At 38.2% G+C, this 18174-nt stretch overlaps 1 protein-coding gene across 4 annotated transcripts in view; it reads left to right on the forward strand.

Moving 5' to 3' along the window:
* The window catches only part of LOC136858113 (protein PRRC2C), a 708190-nt gene that overhangs the window by 552473 nt on the left and 137543 nt on the right, over positions 1-18174 (forward strand). For all 4 annotated transcript variants that reach the window (XM_067137420.2, XM_067137417.2, XM_067137419.2 and 1 more), the window contains exon 29: positions 7217-7322. In XM_067137420.2, the coding sequence (XP_066993521.2) occupies positions 7217-7322 (106 nt within the window). The remainder of the gene's footprint in view (positions 1-7216; positions 7323-18174) is intronic.

Below are 18174 nucleotides of genomic sequence, written 5' to 3' on the forward strand. Positions count from 1 at the left end.
TTTTCAGATACGCATGATGAAGAACAAGACAGTTCCGTGCTAATATGAACTCCGAACTGTTAAAAGCATGTCATCAGTGTATGTTTATCAAACAGGAACAACAAGCTCTTAAGGGAGCAACTACACCACTCGACAAAAGAAATGATCTTTCATTCTCCTCAGATATCCACTGCTGATCACCTGTTTCTTTAGCAGGTTAGAATCGTACACTCTTTATATGCCAGTCATTGAATATGTTACATCTGGTTAAATTGCATGTTAATTGATTTTAAATTATATGTAATTTAGTAAGATCTCGGGGGGGGGGGGGGAATTTACGGTCGCTCCCCCCCCGTGCCCTAACGGTTGCATTACGATTTGCCTTACTCGAAGGTTGGCACCTCTGTATGCGTGAGAACTTGACCTTTAGGTTAAATTACACTGGTCATAACAATATTACAAGTACATCTCTACAGTTATATATTCTAAACATTATTATTCATCAATTCAATTAAGAATTTTGGATCAAGAAACTTAGCTTTTCATTCTGTTGTCCAGGATGGTCTAGCCACAATCCATCGTACGGCTGCTGCATTTGGTCGATTGGGAACCAAAGTCAGCTGGCTCCGCGTTTAGATCAGGTGGACTGGCTCCAGTGTAATGAAAACATCTCTAGGAATGTCCGCTGCCCATCTAGTATGACATCATTTTCTTCTTTCTTGAGCTCATGATAAAAGAATACATATGTGAGACAGGTCGATTCATGACGATTTCCCTAAAAATACTAATATGAATGCTTGTCTGCCTTCAATGTCAATTGAAACTGCTCTCTAATATACTATAATGGCTGTGATATTGCTTCCGAGTTCATTTGTGTTTTTTTTTTTTTTTTTTTTTTTTTTTTTTAATTCATTTAATATTCTACCCATTTCGTTGCGTTATTATTTCCTGTTTTTCTTTCTTTCTTGACTGATCGTATGACATGAGGCTGACGTATCAAATACCACCGGGTTGAGCCAGGATCGAACCTGCCAAATTGGGGTCAGAAAGCCAGCGCCTTAACCATCAGAGCTACTCATCCCCGATCAGGGGAAAAGAGCATATCCATGAACATCTTCGAGGGCTATGTGACTTTGCAAAATGCAATGAAAGCACATCTGATTGAGGAAGTGAAAGAAACAGTGTTACCAAACGTTTAGGAGGTTTTATGAAAGACCACAGTGAATTTGCATCCAAGTTTTCGCAAGCATTATGATTTCCGACGTCTAATGTGGTCAGCGAGAGAAGCTTCTCTGCTTACACAAAGACACTTTCTGACTGTCGCACAACTCTGCATACTCATAATGTTTAAACCATGCTTAGTTTGTACTTAGGAGACAAGTCATTCAACATCTAAAAATGAAGGCTATGTATAAATGTATATCACAGGGCAGATCACCTAACTTCATTTCGAAGTATCAGTGATTTATATATTTATTTGTATAACAATTTGCATATTTGGTTTTTCGAAGATTTAATAACAATGATACATTACAAAAGTTTACTTTAAAACCCCTTATCACAATGTTAGTTACATTTACCCCATACGCTACTACAAGGAAGTTTTAGCAGAAAACATTGATCAGTATAACGATTTATTTCACGAATTACCTACCAAAATAGTGTCAATTTTAACACCGAAATAAACAAAAAAATAAGGCCCCTAATTATAATCAATGGTTAGTATCACATCGTAATTACTACCAACAAATCTTAAATATATAACTCTCTCCATATTTGGAACCGTAAACATTATAACTTTGCGTCATTCATAACCACAAATATTCCCCAACGAATATTTATTCATATAATCACATCAACACATCGTTCATATTCTTATTTACCCATATAAATATCAATCCTTTCTTCCTATGCGGCGTATCATCTCAACACTTCAATATCAAACTACAACGATGCATTTATGGGTTAAATTTCAATCCTAATACACATAATCACACTATTCTGAAAAATAAATACATATATGAATAATATAGGTTCATATTTACTCACATGTAATCACGGTACAGCGATAACCAAGTCTTAATAACTTACGAAAACATCCATCTTTCTGCATTACAGCTGGATTATTTCACATTATTTACGTCACTTTTCTTTGGTAATTGTCAAAACATCATTTAAAATCTCTCCATAATTGACTATAAGCATTCCTACATAAGGGCGTTGATTTACGTACTCGAAGATTACCTACACCCATCGTTATAAATCAATTATGGTAACTTCTTTGCGAAGATCCTGCACATTGGAATCGAATCTCGAAGATATAAAAAGAACGATCCACGCACTACATCTAATATTTGAACATTTATGATTACTCTGAATAAATTACATGACATGGAACTTAGCTTTCATCTGCTGATGTTACTGGATTGGGCTAGATTTCAATTCGGTCATCCATGGTCTGCGGGCTGGCTCCAGGCAATTGCTGCGTCATAAATTGGCAGTAGCATCCAGATACGGGTTAGTAGAATCAGCTGGGCGGCTTCCGTCAGTGGTCAGTCCCATGTCCGATTTAGTTATTCATGTTGAGGCCATTGTTTACATGTGACAAAAATATATTCAACACCATCATTAGTATCATAATACAGTCTTTCAATATTATATCCTGTATCTAAATTATAGTTCTTTAAACAGGTTATTCTACCAAAATTCAACAATAACTTTCAGTAACAGACTTTATAAGGTAATCTATTTCACTCGTAGCCTTTCGCCAATATGCTTTGAATATGCGATATCTTATTTCATTAGGTGACTCGCGTCAACTTTCGGTTTAAGCTTCAGGTACCGATCAACTATTAACTCTTCTCCTTTCTCAAATTTTTTCTCCTTATCTGCCTGGATATTGAGTTGGATATTGGTGTTATCCTTTTCTTTAAAGTTATTTGATGTACTAATTCTTCAGCTCTTGCTCTGTAGAAAACTTCTTTCCTCTTTACGTGATGACTTTTTTTTTTATTGCGAGAAAAATCTCGTTTTGATGCTCAGTGTAATTTTTAATTGTTCAGTTGCTGTTTTATCAGTCCAAAACATTCTGCTTCTTTTTTTATCACGGCCGCATGGATTCTACAGGTCTGTATATCATACTTCGTGACCATGGCTTATTTAATTCGCCAAATTAGCATTCTTTTCGGCACATTCACGGCTTCTTAGATTTTGTGTGTCCGTATTTTTATTATTACGAAATCACGGCCTATTTAACTCGATATGTCCATACATTCTTCAGCTACATTGCTCAACTATATAATCTCTGTCATCTTACTATGGTGCATGGCAAATATAGATGTAATACCTCGTTTTACTCATGGTCAGGGCAATAAAACGGTACGCGATGTATAGGATTACTGCAGCGTACCGAGGTTTTTTAATTTGCTTTACATCGCACCGATCCAGGTGGGTCTTGCGGCGACGATGGGATAGGGAAGGAATAGGGGTGTGAAGGAAGCGGCCTTGGCTTTAATTAAGTTACTGACTGGTGTGAAAATGGGAAACCACGGAATACCATCTTCAGGGATGCCGGCAGTGGGGTTCAAATCCACTATCTCCCGGATACAAGCAAGCTCACAGCTGCGCGCCCCTAACCACATGTACAACTCTCCTGGTCGTACCGAGTGTAACAGTCTGCCTGCATATTGGCGGGAAGTAGCTGTGGAGTTAGATAACTTTCTTCTTTAACATGCCATTCCTCTGTTTCATACATTTTCTGATATTACTGGTACGTAACACACTGGTTCATCATAGTATTCGAGCTATTCAATCCCTACTCTGAGACACTGATTGGAATGAGTAGTGTGCATATTTAACGGAATAATGACAGAGTAGTGTTCACGGCAGTCTGCGACCTGGTTATTCCAGCTCTGGAACTTTGGACTGTTAGATAGGCACCATAGTACTGTTTGTTGAAAGTGAGAAAGTGTGCGATTTTTCATTTGATCGAGTATTTTATATGATAACATTGCTTTCAATGGTTACATTCCTACTGACGTTTTTGTATTGACCTATATTGAATTCAGTTAGGAAAACCACCAAGTCAGTCTTTCTGAGAATCCCGTTGCGAAGCACGGGTACATCAGCTAGTAGAAAATAAATCTCAGTTAGGTGTAATCTATATAGATCTGGCCAAAGCATTCGACTCTTCAGAAGCTTGCTACCAGATTTAATATCCATAGCCTCGTCTTGTCATTAATAACAAGTTTCCTCTCCGGAAGAAAACAAAGAGTGGTACTCCCTGAATCTGGCTCATCATGGTTATCTGTGTTATCAGGTGTACCTCAGGGCAGTATTCTGGGACCCCTACTCTTTGTTCTCTATATCGATGACATAATTCTTAATACCAATATAAATGGTCCATTATTGGACATTATAAATTTTCCAGCTAACTCATTCCTGGTTTGCCAGCGTTTCGCCCCCGTGTGCTAGGCTGGACTCATCAGTTGGTACCTAGCACACCTACCAAGAAGCTGGCTAGTGCATACCATGTAGGCCACTGCGTAGGCTAGTTGTAGCCACCGGCAGTGCTAATGCACTATGAGAGACTTTGTCTCATTATCAAAAATTGATGCCTGGTTGGCCATCAGAAGGTACAGGTATTATAAATTTACTCATTCGGAACAAATATTTCAGATTCCCTGTGGGAATCAGCATCTGTATCTTCGACATAATTCTTTGCACCCAAAATAGTCAGTGTTCCCTCCTCTTGTACACCGACAACCTGAAAATCCAGAGAGAAGTGTCTCCACCTGATGACTGTGATGAATTATAGACTGTTCTCAATTCGTGTGGTGACTGGTTTAAGAAATGTAATCTTTCTCCCAATTTTAAGAAGTGCAATCAATAGATTCTCCTTTTCATTGGTGAAGCAAGGAATGAACGCTGCATATACCGTCCAGGGAAATACATTGCAATTGGCTTCTCGGGTAAGGGACCTAGGTGTTATAATAGACTGTAAACTAACCTTCTCTGCTCATATTCAGTCTATAAAATCCTGTGCTATGCGTGCCGTAGGCATTCTTTACAGGTTCACTGAAATTAATGGTATTAACGCCTTAAAATTATACTTTGTCTCATATGTTCTCCCCATTATTGACTTTTGTTCCCCTATTTGATCCTCATCTGCTATCATTAACATATCTCAACTAAATAGTTTTTTTAACTTTTTCACTTTCATTGTTAAGACTCGCAATCATGTTTTTAAGAACAAAACTAAATCTGACATTATGAACTACCTGTGTATAATTGGCCTGAGAAGCCTTTTACAGTTCTCCGATCTATGTTACCTTCACAGAATAATCAATGGCTACACCAAATGTAATACCCTTCCGGCGTACTTCTCTTTACACGTTCCTCCCCACCATACACGCAACTGGCGCACTCATGTGTCCCGTCCATGTCTAACCTTACAACAACGCTCTATCTTCCACAGTCTCCCTACTCTTGGTAATTCACTACCCTATATCAACATATCCACACCTTTCACATCCTCCAAACAAAAAAGTAAAAGATTCCTTTGAAGTCCTGTCCAGGTTTCAATTATCTTCCGTCCTTCCAACCCTCCACCTTTCTTCTTCCTAATTTCTGTAACAGACACTTGCCAGTTATCATTGTCATTGTTGTTACATTGTTACTGTTAAAATTATTTTATTCTTGTTACTTAATATTGTTGTTTATACCTTTGTTAACTTTTATACTTATTTAAAATTATTGTTATTATTATTATTATTATGATTATTATTATTATTATTATTATTATTATTATTATTAGTGTAAAATGGCCCTCCATAGGCTGTATCTCATTAATAAATATCGACAAAATGGAATTTGGTGGGAGACCTTCATGGTTAGCCTTGTACATAATGATTGTGCAAGGTATCCGCCAATTTAAAAAATCTAGACTTGTGTTAGAAAGGAACAAGTTTGATTCCTTTCTGAAAGCACAGTGACTAGTTCCCTGACAGAAATGCTGAAAACCTGCTTTGCAATGTAATTGTGAAAATTCAGCAAAATTAAACATCTAACCCTTGACATAATGTATATTTTGTGCAAGTATGAACATTTGATGGAACTCATTCCATCTTACAGTAGAGCTGTTGAAATGGGCTCTGTCTCCTTCCAATTGTTGCAGCCAATCTGCTTTATGATTTCCGTGGAATGCTTTACCCCCTGAAATTAGAAATTGTTCCTCAAAAGACAGTCTAAAGATTTCCTCTTGAATGCGTAGGTTATATTATGTAGTTATGTGTGAATGTGTGAGTGAATGTCTGGAGTAAATAGTTCCCAAAAGTTTACATAAATTACTGTTTTATTTTATGATTTCCACCTAGAGTAGTTAATATTGAATTTATTTTTCTAATTTTAGACTCAGGATGTAATCTTTCAGTTTTAGACTATATTAAGTTATATTACTATTATATTATATACACTGTGTTAAGTTTGAATATGAAGTTTGGATTCAGTATTAAGCTGCATAATGTGATTAAGTGTAAGACAGGGCCAAGAGCCCTAACTTCGCCACAAATAAAGACATAAATAAATAAATAAATAAATAAATAAACAATTCCAGACAAGCAGGGCAAGTTGACCACATGGTTTGTGGTATGTAGCCATGAGCTTACATTCAGGAGATAGCAGGTTTGAGCCCCACATTTGGCAGCCCTGAAGATAGTTTTCCATGGTTTCCCATTTTACTCCAGGTAAATGCTGGGACTGTACCTTAATGAAGGCCATGATCGCTTTCTTCCCTGTCCTAACCCTGTGCTATCCTGTAGTCTCCTTAAGACGTATCTGTGAGTGTGACATAAAACAGAGTAAATATCAGACAAATGTGATGCCATGATGGTTCCTTCAGCAAGTTCTCTGTCAATCTCCTTCCCAATAATTGCTCTAATTACCGCAGTGATTGGACATCACAGTGAAGATCCATACGATCCTTTCTTAAGAAATCTTTTCCCTTACGTAAAATGCTTGATCGAAGACGTACCATTAATGGGACTGAAGTTCTGGCCGGTTGATGGAAGAAATCATTTCTTTGAAGAATGGTAATGCAGGTTTTTAATGCATGATTTGATTTAACTTACTTTATACCCAATCAAGTGTGTAATAGTTTTAAGGAATAATGGTTTTTGTTTTGTCTACCTAACTGTTAAGTAGAGAATTTATTTTTAATAAAGTGCCATCTCTGTTGCAGTTCGGGGCCTCCCATTCAGTCAAACCCTAGCAGTTACACTGCAGTATCTGCTGTTCCCAGTATGGTCAAAAATGATCCTACATCAACATCAAGCAATGTTTGTAAGGTGAGATCTTTTAATATGAAGCTGTAATAGCAAAATAGACTTGAGACGGTATAGTTGAGCTGGAAAAAGAATCCTGAGGAAGAACTGTGATGCTGTAGACACATCATGGTTTGGAGCAGCAGCATTATTAATTCTCTGCTCCATCCACAGCTGATATTCTAGTTTTTTCTGCCAATTTACATCACGTTTTGCAAGTTTTTTTTAATTTGCTATTACCAACCATTATGAAATTTCCCTCTGGGCCTCTTACCAACTTCATTTCTTTCATATTATGCTTTTGGGGTCCTGATTGAGCCATCCTTCTCATATGTCCTCACCATCAATGTTGTTGTTTGAGTCATCCATCCATAGACTGGGTTGGTGCAGCAATCCATGCCACCCTATCCTGTGCTAAACTTTTCATTTTGACATTACTATTGCATCCCTCATCTGCTCTCTTCGCCTGTCATATTCATGCCTTGGTCAACCCATACCATTCTTACCGCCTACACTTCCTTCAAAAACCAACTTAACAAGTCCTGGATGTCTTAATATGTGTACTATCATTCTATCTCTTCTTCTTGTCAAATTTAGCCAAATCAATCTCCTCTCACCGATTCGATTCAGTATCTCTTCATTCGTGAGTCGATCTATCCATCTCACCTTCAGCATTCTTCTGTAACACCACATTTCAAAAGCTTCTATTCTCTTTCTTTCCGAGCTAGTTATTGTGCGTGTTTCACTTCCATACAATGCCATGCTCCAGATGAAAGTCTTCAGAAACATCTTTCTAATTCCTATATCAATGTTTGAAATGGGCAAATTTCTTTTCTTAAGAAAGCTCTTCCTTGCTTGTCCTAGTCTGTATTTTATGTCGTCCTTACTTCTGCCATCGTTAGTTATTTTACTACCAAAGGAACAATATTCGTCTACTTCCTTTAAGACTTCATTTTCCAATCTAATATTTCCTGCATCACCTGCCTTTGTTTGACTGCACTCCATTACCTTGTTTTGGACTTATTTATTTTCATCTTGTACTTCTTACCCAAGACTTTGTCCATACCATTCAGCAGCTTCAGTCTTAGATAAAATAACTATCATCGGCAAATCTCAAGGTCTTGATTTCCTCTCCTTGGATTGTGATTCCCTTTCCAATTTCCTCTTTGATTTCCTTTACTGCCTGTTCTATGTAAACATTGAAAAGGAGAGGGGATAAACTGCAGCCTTGCCTCACTCCTTTCTGGATTTCTGCTTCTTTTTCAAAGCCCTTGATTCTTATCACTGCAGACTGATTTTTATACAGATTGTAGATAATTCTTCGTTCTCGATATCTGATCCCAATCGCCTCCAGCATCTTAAATAGCTGGTCCAATCAATATTATCGAATGCCTTTTCTAGATCTACGAATGCCATGCTTCTTGCTTGTCCTTCTTGATTCGATCCTCTAAGATCAGACGTAAAATCAAGATTGCTTCATGTGTTCCTACATTTCTTCTGAAGCCAAGCTGATCTTCTCCCAACTCAGCTTCAACGTGTTTTTCCATTCTTCTGTAAATAATGTGTGTTAAAATTTTGCAGGCATGAGATACTAAACTACTGGTGCAATATTTTTCACACCTGTCAGCACCGGCTTTCTTGGGAATAGGTATAACAACATTCTGCCGAAAATCAGATGGGAGTTATACTGTCTCATACATCTTGCACACTAAATGGAATAGCTTTGCCATGCTGGTTTCTCCTAAGGCAGTCAGTAATTCGGAGGGAATGTCATCAATTCCAGGTGCCTTGTTCCTATTTAGGTCGCTCACAGGTCTGTCAAACTGACCTCAAAATTCATTTCATTAGAGTCAACAGCCTCTTCTTGTTCCAGAACCAAATTATCTACATCTGCACCTTGATACAACTGTTGGATATGTTCCTGCCATCTTTCTGCTTTATCTTCTTTCCCTAGAAGTGGCTTTCCATCTGAGCTCTTAATATTCATACACCTAGATTTCCTTTCTCCAAAGGTTTCCTTGATTTTCCTGTATGCAGCATCTACCTTTCCTAGGACCATACAACCTTCGACATCCTTGCACTTCTCCTTCAGTCAGTCTTCGTTAGCTACCTTGGACATTCTATCCACTTCATTCTTCAATCGCCTGTATTCTTTTCTGCCCTCTTCATTTCTAGCATTCTTGTATTTTCGTCGTTCATCAATCAGGTCTAGTATCTCCTGAGTTATCCACTGATTCTTAGTTGATCTTTTCTTCCTTCCGAACATTTCTTCAGCAGCCCTGCTAACTTCATTTTCCATGACTCTCCACTCTTCCTCTGTTGTGTTTCCTTCAGCCTTTTCATTTAGTCCTTTTGCAACATGTTCCTTGAAACAATCCCTTACGCTCTTTTCTTTTAACTTGTCTAGATCCCATCTTTTTGCATTCTTTCCTTTCTTCAATTTCTTCAGCTTCAGGTGGCATTTCATGACCAACAAGTTGTGGTCAAAGTCCACGTCTGCTCCTGGGAAAGTTTTGCAATCCAACACCTGGTTTCTGAATCTCTGCCTAATCATAATGAGGTCTATTTGATACCTTCCAGTGTCTCCCGGTCTCGTCCACGTATACAGCCGTCGTTTGTGGTGTTTGAACCAAGTATTGGCAAGGACTAAATTATGATCAGTGCAGAATTCAACCAGCCGACTTCCTCTTTCGTTCCTTTGTCCCAATCCACATTCTCCTACTGTATTATCTTCTCCTTCTTGGCCTTCCACTGCATTCCAGTCTCCCATCACAATTAGATTCTCGTCACCTTTTACATATACTTTACGGTTGTTTCAATATTCCACTTTTACAATACCATAAGTTTATTGTTTATTTATTTAAACAACATTAGTAAATAATACGGGACATGTTTCGTCTAACTTGTAGACATCATCAACCGTAAGATATTCAAGAAAAGGCTTTAAAAAAGGACAAGGACAGAACAAACACAATAAAATAAATCGGTTGTCAAACAACGTCAATCAAAATAGCGAGGATGTTTCAGATTGTTCCAAGTGCAAACATTCAAATCCTGCTGATGAAAACTTAAATTCACATACATGAGCACGATATAGTAAAGCTTGTTGTTAAAATTCTTCTTGAGTGTGGCATTGATATGCAGCAATCAGGTGTGTCGGCTAAAGCTGTTAATGAAGTGTATAATGTTATTTGTAGCAGAAAAAAGACGACCAACGAGCATGTGTAGGGATTCCAGAGAGAAGATGTAAAAAACGTCATATTGGTGCAAAGTTGACATTTCTTATTAAAACTAGGTGGAATATCAGATCGTATGACATACGTAACGTAAAAATACAGTGAAATTAAGTAAGCTGGTTTAAAAAAGAAGATTTTAGCACATCTACTTACTTGCGTATTCGCTTCTCAAAGAATAATTAGTGTTGGTGTTTTTTTTTTTTTTTTTTTTTTTTGTTTTTTTTTGTGTTTTTTTTTTTTTTTTTTTGTTTTTTTTTTTTCCTGACGGAGGATGAATTATGGAGGACGTGTGTGATGGGAGCCGGTGTGAGGTGAAATTAGGGGAAGGTTGGAATCAATAGACGGGGAGCGATCACATGGAAGTTTGTTTGAATGTTTGTCAAAATAGGAACTGTTGAGTAATGCCTCAAAAATTATGTTCATAGTTTCTGAAAACTCATTTAAATTAAGATTGGGGTTGCGTTTTTGATCTATGTTAATATAAATGTTTTCTAAAACGTTGAGTAAACTGTCTTTACTATGAAAACAAAGAATTTTTAGGTCCTGTTCTATGGAAGTGAAGAAATGATTCGAATCTGTCATGAGTGCTCATGGCGGAGTATCTTTTATGCTTGGCGGCGTTGACATGTTCTTTATATATGATAAAAAAGCCTCTTCCGGTTTGCCCAATGTAGCTCGCGGAGCATTGAGTGCAATTTAACTTATATACACCTGATTTATTGTATTTGTTCATAGTGTTATTGATTTTATGGTGGTTGTAAAAGAGATTAATGTTATTGTTAATTGTTTTAAAGGCAATGTTGACCTTATGCTTCTTAAAAACGTTGGTGATTTCGTAAATCTTGTTATTGGTATAGGTGAAAGAGGCATAGTTTTCTGTTTTTCTTTATGTTTCTGTAAGAAGAGTTGAACTGGGTCTTTTGACAATTTTGTTGACTATCTTGTCAATGAAATGCTTACTAAAACCATTTTTATTTGCTAATAAGCGAATGGAATCGTTCTTTTTTACGATCTGCATCAGATAAGGGGATATGGTAGGCTCTTTGGATCAAACTATAAAAGGTTGCTCTTTTTTGAGATTCCGGATGTATCGAATCTTGCCGAATGGTATTAACAGTTTGGGTGGGCTTCCTGAAAATAGTGTAAGAGAATTTATTGGAGCTGTTGTTGATAGTGATATCTAAAAAGTTTAAAGTATTAACTTCGGAAGTAAATTTGATCCATGGATCGATTTCATTTAACTGCTCGAGAATGATGTCACCTTTGGAGATGTTATGATCTATTATGGCAAATATATCATCGACATAGCGTGTCCAGAATACAATACCTTTAATTTTATTGTGAATTTTAGAATTTTCCAAATGGTCTAAATAAATTTCTGCCATTATTCCTGAAGCTGGGGAGCCCATAGGAAGACTGTCCTGCTTGTAAGTTTTACCATTAAATGTAAAATAATTATTGGAGGTTACAAATTCCAAAATATTTAAGAATTCTTCTATTTCTTTTAAGCTTAATTTTCTGTGCTTAAGAAAGTTGTCCTTGATGATCATTCAAGTTTTTTTGACCGGTATATTAGAATACATGTTCATTGTGTCAAAGGAGTACATTTTTTGTTGTGGTTGCAACTCTAGGTTTTTGGTCAAATTATAAAATTCTATGGAATTCTTAATAGAACTGGGATTTTCAAACATGAAGTATTTTTTCAAGAAGTTGTGGATAATTTTAGAGGTTTTGTAAGTCGGACTGTTCCTATGTCAACTTTGCACCAATATGACGTTTTTTACATCTTCTCTCTGGACTCCCTACACATGCTCGTTGATCGTCTTTTTTCTGCTACAAATAACATTATACACTTCATTATCAGCTTTAGCCGACGCACTTGATTGCTGCATATCAACGCCACACTCAAGAAGAATTTTAACAACAAGCTTTATATCGTTCTCATGTATGTGAATTTAAGTTTTTTTCATCAACAGGATTTGAATGTTTGTACTTGGAACAATCTGAAACACCCCGCTATTTTGATTGACGTTGTTCGACAACCGATTTATTTTATTGTGTTTGTTCTGTCCTTGTCCTTTTTTAAAGCTTTTTCTTGAATATCTTACGGCTGATGATGCCTACAAGTTAGACGAAACATGTCCCGTATTATTTAATACATGCATACATACAAACATACATACATTATCATTATAGACTGTAATGCCTATCAGCGTTCAGTCTGCAAGCCTCTTAGAATTTACTAAACGTCGCCACAATCCTCGATTTGCAACTAGTGTTGGGGCCTCATTTAGTTCTATACCTCTTATCTTTAAATTTTTAGAAACAGAGTCTAACCATCGTCGTCTTGGTCTCCCTCTACTTCTCTTACCCTCCATAACAGAGTCCATTATTCTCCTAGGTAATCTATCCTCGTCCATTCGCCTCACATGACCCCACCACCGAAGCCGGTTTATGCGTACAGCTTCATCCATCGAATTCATTCCTAAATTAGCCTTTATCTCCTCATTCCAAGTACCCTGCCATTGTTCCCACCTGTTTGTACCAGCAATCGTTCTTGCTACTTTCAAGTCTGTTACCTCTAACTTATGAATAAGATATCCTGAGTCCACCCAGCTTTCGCTCCTGTAAAGCAAAGTTGGTCTGAAAACAGACCGATGTAAAGATAGTTTCGTCTGGGAGCTGACTTCCTTCTTACAGAATACTGCTGATCGCAACTGCGAGCTTACTGCATTAGCTTTACTACAGCTTGATTCAATCTCACTTACTATATTACCATCCTGGGAGAACACACAACCTAAATACTTGAAATTATCGACCTTTCTAGCTTTGTATCACCAATCTGACATTCAGTTCTGTTGAATTTCTTACCTACTGACATCAATTTAGTCGTCGAGAGGCTAATTTTCATACCATACTCATTGCACCTATTTTCAAGTTCCCAGATATTAGACTGTAGGCTTTCGGCACAGTCTGCCATTAAGACCAAGTCGTCAGCATAGGCCGAAGTGCTTACTACATTTCCACCTAACTGAATCCCTCCCTGCCATTTTATACCTTTCAGCAGATGATCCATGTAAACTACGAACAGCAAAGGTGAAAGATTACAGCCTTGTCTAACTCCTGTAAGTACCCTGAACCAAGAACTCATTCTACCATCAATTCTCACTGAAGCCCAATTGTCAACATAAATGCCTTGGATTGATTTTAATAATCTACCTTTAATTCCATAGTCCCCCAGTATGGCGAACATCTTTTCCCCCGGTACCCTGTCGTATGCTTTCTCTAGATCTACGAAACATCAACACAACTGCCTATTCCTCTCGTAGCATTTTTCAATTACCTGGCGCATACTGAAAATTTGATCCTGACAGCCTCTCTCTGGTCTGAAACCACACTGGTTTTCATCCAACTTTCTCTCATCGACTGATCGCACCCTCCCTTCCAAGATGCCAGTAAATACTTTGCCTGGTATACTAATCAATGAGATACCTCGATAGTTGTTGCAATCCTTCCTGTTTCCTTGCTTATAGATTGGTGCAATTACTGCTTTTGTCCAATCTGAAGGTACCTTACCGACACTCCACGCTAATTTTACTACTCTATGAAGCCATTTCATCCCTGCCTTCCCACTATACTTCACCATTTCAGGTCTAATTTCATCTATTCCTGCTGCCTTATGACAATGGAGTTGATTTACTATCCTTTCCACTTCCTCAAGCATAATTTCACCAACATCATTTTCCTCCTCCCCGTGAGCTTGGCTGTTTGAAACACCACCATGATGATTTCGTTTTACATTGAGAAGATGTTCAAAATGTTCCCTCCACCTCTCCAGTGATTCCCTGGGGTCTATTATGAGTTCACCTGAATTACTTAAAACACTGTTCATTTCCTTTTTCCCTCCCTTCCTAAGATTTTTTATTACTGTCCAGAAAGGTTTCCCTGCTGCTTGACCTAGCCTTTCCAGGTTATTACCAAAATCTTCCCACAACTTCTTTTTGGATTCAACAACTATTTGTTTCGCTCTGTTTCTTTCATCTACGTACCAATCCCTGTCTGCCTCGGCCCTTGTTTGGAGCCATTTCTGATAAGCCTTCTTTTTACGTTTTCAGGCTGTTCTCACTTCATCATTCCACCAAGATGTTCGCCTTTTCCCATCTTTACACACAGTTGTTCCTAGGCATTCCCTTGCTGTTTCTACTACAGCATCCCTGTATGTCACCCATTCTCTTTCTATATCCTGAACCTGCTTACTGTTTATTGTTCGAAACTTCTCACTAATCATATCCATGTACTTCTGTCTAATTTCCTCGTCCTGGAGATTTTCTACCCTTATTCGTTTGCAGACAGATTTCACTTTATCTACCCTAGGCCTAGAGATACTTGGTTCACCACAGATCAGATAGTGGTCTGTATCATCGAAAAATCCCCGAAAAACTCTTACATTCCTAACAGATTTCCTGAATTCGAAGTCTGTTAAGATATAGTCTATTATGGATCTGGAACCCCTAGCCTCCCGTGTATAGCGGTGAATAGCCTTATGCTTGAAGAATGTATTCGTAACAGCTAAACCCATACTAGCACAGAAGTCCAGCAAATGCTTCCCATTCCCATTAGCTTCCATATCTTCCCCACATTTACCAATCACCCTTTTGTATCCTTCAGTTCTATTCCCAACTCTCGCATTGAAATCGCCCATTAGCACTATTCTATCCTTGCTGTTGACCCTGACCACGATGTCACTCAATGCTTCATAAAACTTGTCAACTTCATCCTCATCTGCACCCTCACATGGTGAATACACGGACACAATTCTTGTCCTAATTCCTCCCACTGACAAATCTACCCACATCATTCGCTCATTTACGCACCTAACAGAAACTATGTTGTGTGCAATGGTAATCCTGATAAAGAGCCCTACCCCAGGCTCTGCCCTTCCCTTTCTAACACCCGTCAAGTACACCTTATAATCTCCTATCTCTTCCTCATTATCTCCCCTTACCCGAATATCACTTACTCCTAGCACATCCAGATGCATCCTCTTTGCTGACTCAGCCAGTTCTACCTTCTTTCTTCCATAAGCCCCATTAATATTGATAGCTCCCCATCGAATTCCATTTCGTTCACCAAGTTGTTTCCAAGGAGTCCCTCACCTGTCAAATGGGAGTGGGACTCCATTACTCCCATAGGTCCGAGGCTTGCTTAAAGTGTTCTGAGCTCGGTAAATTCATGACGCAGGATGCTGCCCTACTTGCACATAGTCCAAATGAGGATCTCTCCTCTAACGGGTTATGGACCACCAGTGAATTGTATAGTCCTGGCCGCCTGAGCACAAGGAGGGCCACAACTCAGAATATGTCCGAGATGCCCACTCCCATTCCATAGCAACTGGTATCCCGACTCTCAGGACCACTTACTAGGCCACTCAGCCGTTGCCCATGGTTCACGAACTAGGACGTGACTACAGTAACCCACAAACATGAACCATTATTTAATAATGTTGTTTAAATAAATAAACAATAAACTTATGGTATTGTAAAGGTGGAATATTGAAACTTAACCTTGAAGTATACATACGACAATACGGACTTTACGATGAAATTTCTTTTATGTAACCTTTTACATGTTGTATTAAATCTTCTATCTCTACACATGTTCTTTCGATTTCCTCATCATCCTGTAAATAATACATGTTAAAATTTTGCAGGCATGAGATACTAAACTAATGGTGCGGTAGTTTTCACACTTGTCAGCACCAGGTTTCTTGGGAATAGGTTTAACAACGTTCTGCCGGAAATCGGATTGCACTTCTCCTGTCACATACGTCTTACAAACTAAATGCAATAACCTTGCCATGCTGGTTTCTCCTAAGGCATTCAGTAATTCAGAGGGAATGTCATCAATTCCACGTGCCTTGTTCCTATTTAAGTCTCTCATAGCTCTGTCAAACTCTGACCTCAAAATTGGGTCTCCCATTTTATCAGCGTCAACACCCTCTTTTTCTGTTCCAGAACCAAATCGTCTACATCTTCACCTTGATACAACTGTTGGATATGTTCCTGCCGTCTTTCTGCTTTGTCTTCTTTCCCTAGAAGTAGCTTTCCATCTGAGCTCTTAACACTAGAACCGCCGGAGCGGTCAAAATGACCGCTACACATTTTCAAAGCCTTGCTTTGACCACATTTTCTACCGTATTGCAAAGGGCTTCAGTGACTTTTCCTGATTACCGGTCAGAATCATCTGTATTAAATTTAATTAATTTTGCGTCATTGGTTAGGACGTAGATAACGAGTATACCTAGAACCACCGGAACGGTCACTTTGACCGCAGTATAGACTATCAGAATAAAATATGTTAGAACTTGTGCTTATTCCTCTTGTTGAGATAACATTTGTTTATAATTCCTCTCCCTGCAATAATGTAAGCACAACAATAAAACTCTGATAGTGTTCATACGGCCACTCTTCATTCTCTTCTTTATTCATTTATCGAAAGGCGGCTATCATAATTCCTTAGTAATATACGTTATCTTGATGTCAACATTTCAACTCTGGTACCGAAATTCAGCATTTAGACTGCAATTATGCCTGGTATAGGCCGAGAACTGAAAGTTTTCAATTGTTCTACTACAGCAGTAGGAAATGTAATACGAAAAACTGGAAATAAGAGGTTTGCAACTACACAAGCCTCCCATGACAAAGAAATACATTGCTAGGTACAGATGGCATCACGGAGTGGACTGTAGGAGAGTTTGGGAAGACTACACCTGGCAAGATGGCTTGTCACAACATCTTGAAAGAAAATCCAGGACCTACTCCATATTCAAAGCTGTATGTTTCTGACGACAGTGTAGCGAGTGCATGGCATCTTTTTATTGATGAATCTATATTGAAGAACATAAAACACTGTACGCAAACGGAAGCAAAACGTGTTTGCTCGTGGTGTTCTTGGAGCCAGTAGCACTGAACTTGATGTACTCTGGTCAAAAAAGTGGGAACACCATTCTTCAGTGAAACAATGAGAAGGAACTATTTTCGAGAAATGGAAAGATTTTTGCGTTTTGACGTCAGAACTACAAGAGTAGAACGTTTGAAGACTGATAAATTTGTGTTAGTATCAAAAGTATGGAACAAATCCATTGAAAATTGTCAGTTGACTTATATTCCAGGTTCCAGGTGAAAATCTGCCTGCTGATGAGCAGCTTTTTCCAAGCAAAAAGAGGTGTCCGTTCTCACAGTACATGACCAACAAACCAGGTGAATTTGGAAGTAAGTTTTGGCTTCTTGTGGACATTGACTCAAAGTTTCCATGCAGTTGGTATCCCTACCTAAGAAAAGACGACCTCAGACCACGTGACGACGCTCTTCCCGAAAGTGTAGTAATGAAGTTGATGGAGCCGTTTCAAGAGAAGGGCTAAAAGTGATACAGACAACTTTTTTACAACAGTGAAACTTGGTTGTTAGTTGAAAAGTAATGATACGAATATTGTTGAAACCATTAGACGATCAAGGAGTGAAATTCCTAAAGCTGTGAAGGCTATGAAAGCTAGTCTTTACGACTCAACACTCCTGAAACATCCCAGTGACACACTTACAGTTTATCAAGGTGAACGAAGCAAGAACATCTTTCTATACAGT

This window comes from Anabrus simplex, chromosome 1 (genome assembly GCF_040414725.1).
Source record: "Anabrus simplex isolate iqAnaSimp1 chromosome 1, ASM4041472v1, whole genome shotgun sequence".
In the NCBI taxonomy this organism is placed as follows: domain Eukaryota; kingdom Metazoa; phylum Arthropoda; class Insecta; order Orthoptera; family Tettigoniidae; genus Anabrus; species Anabrus simplex.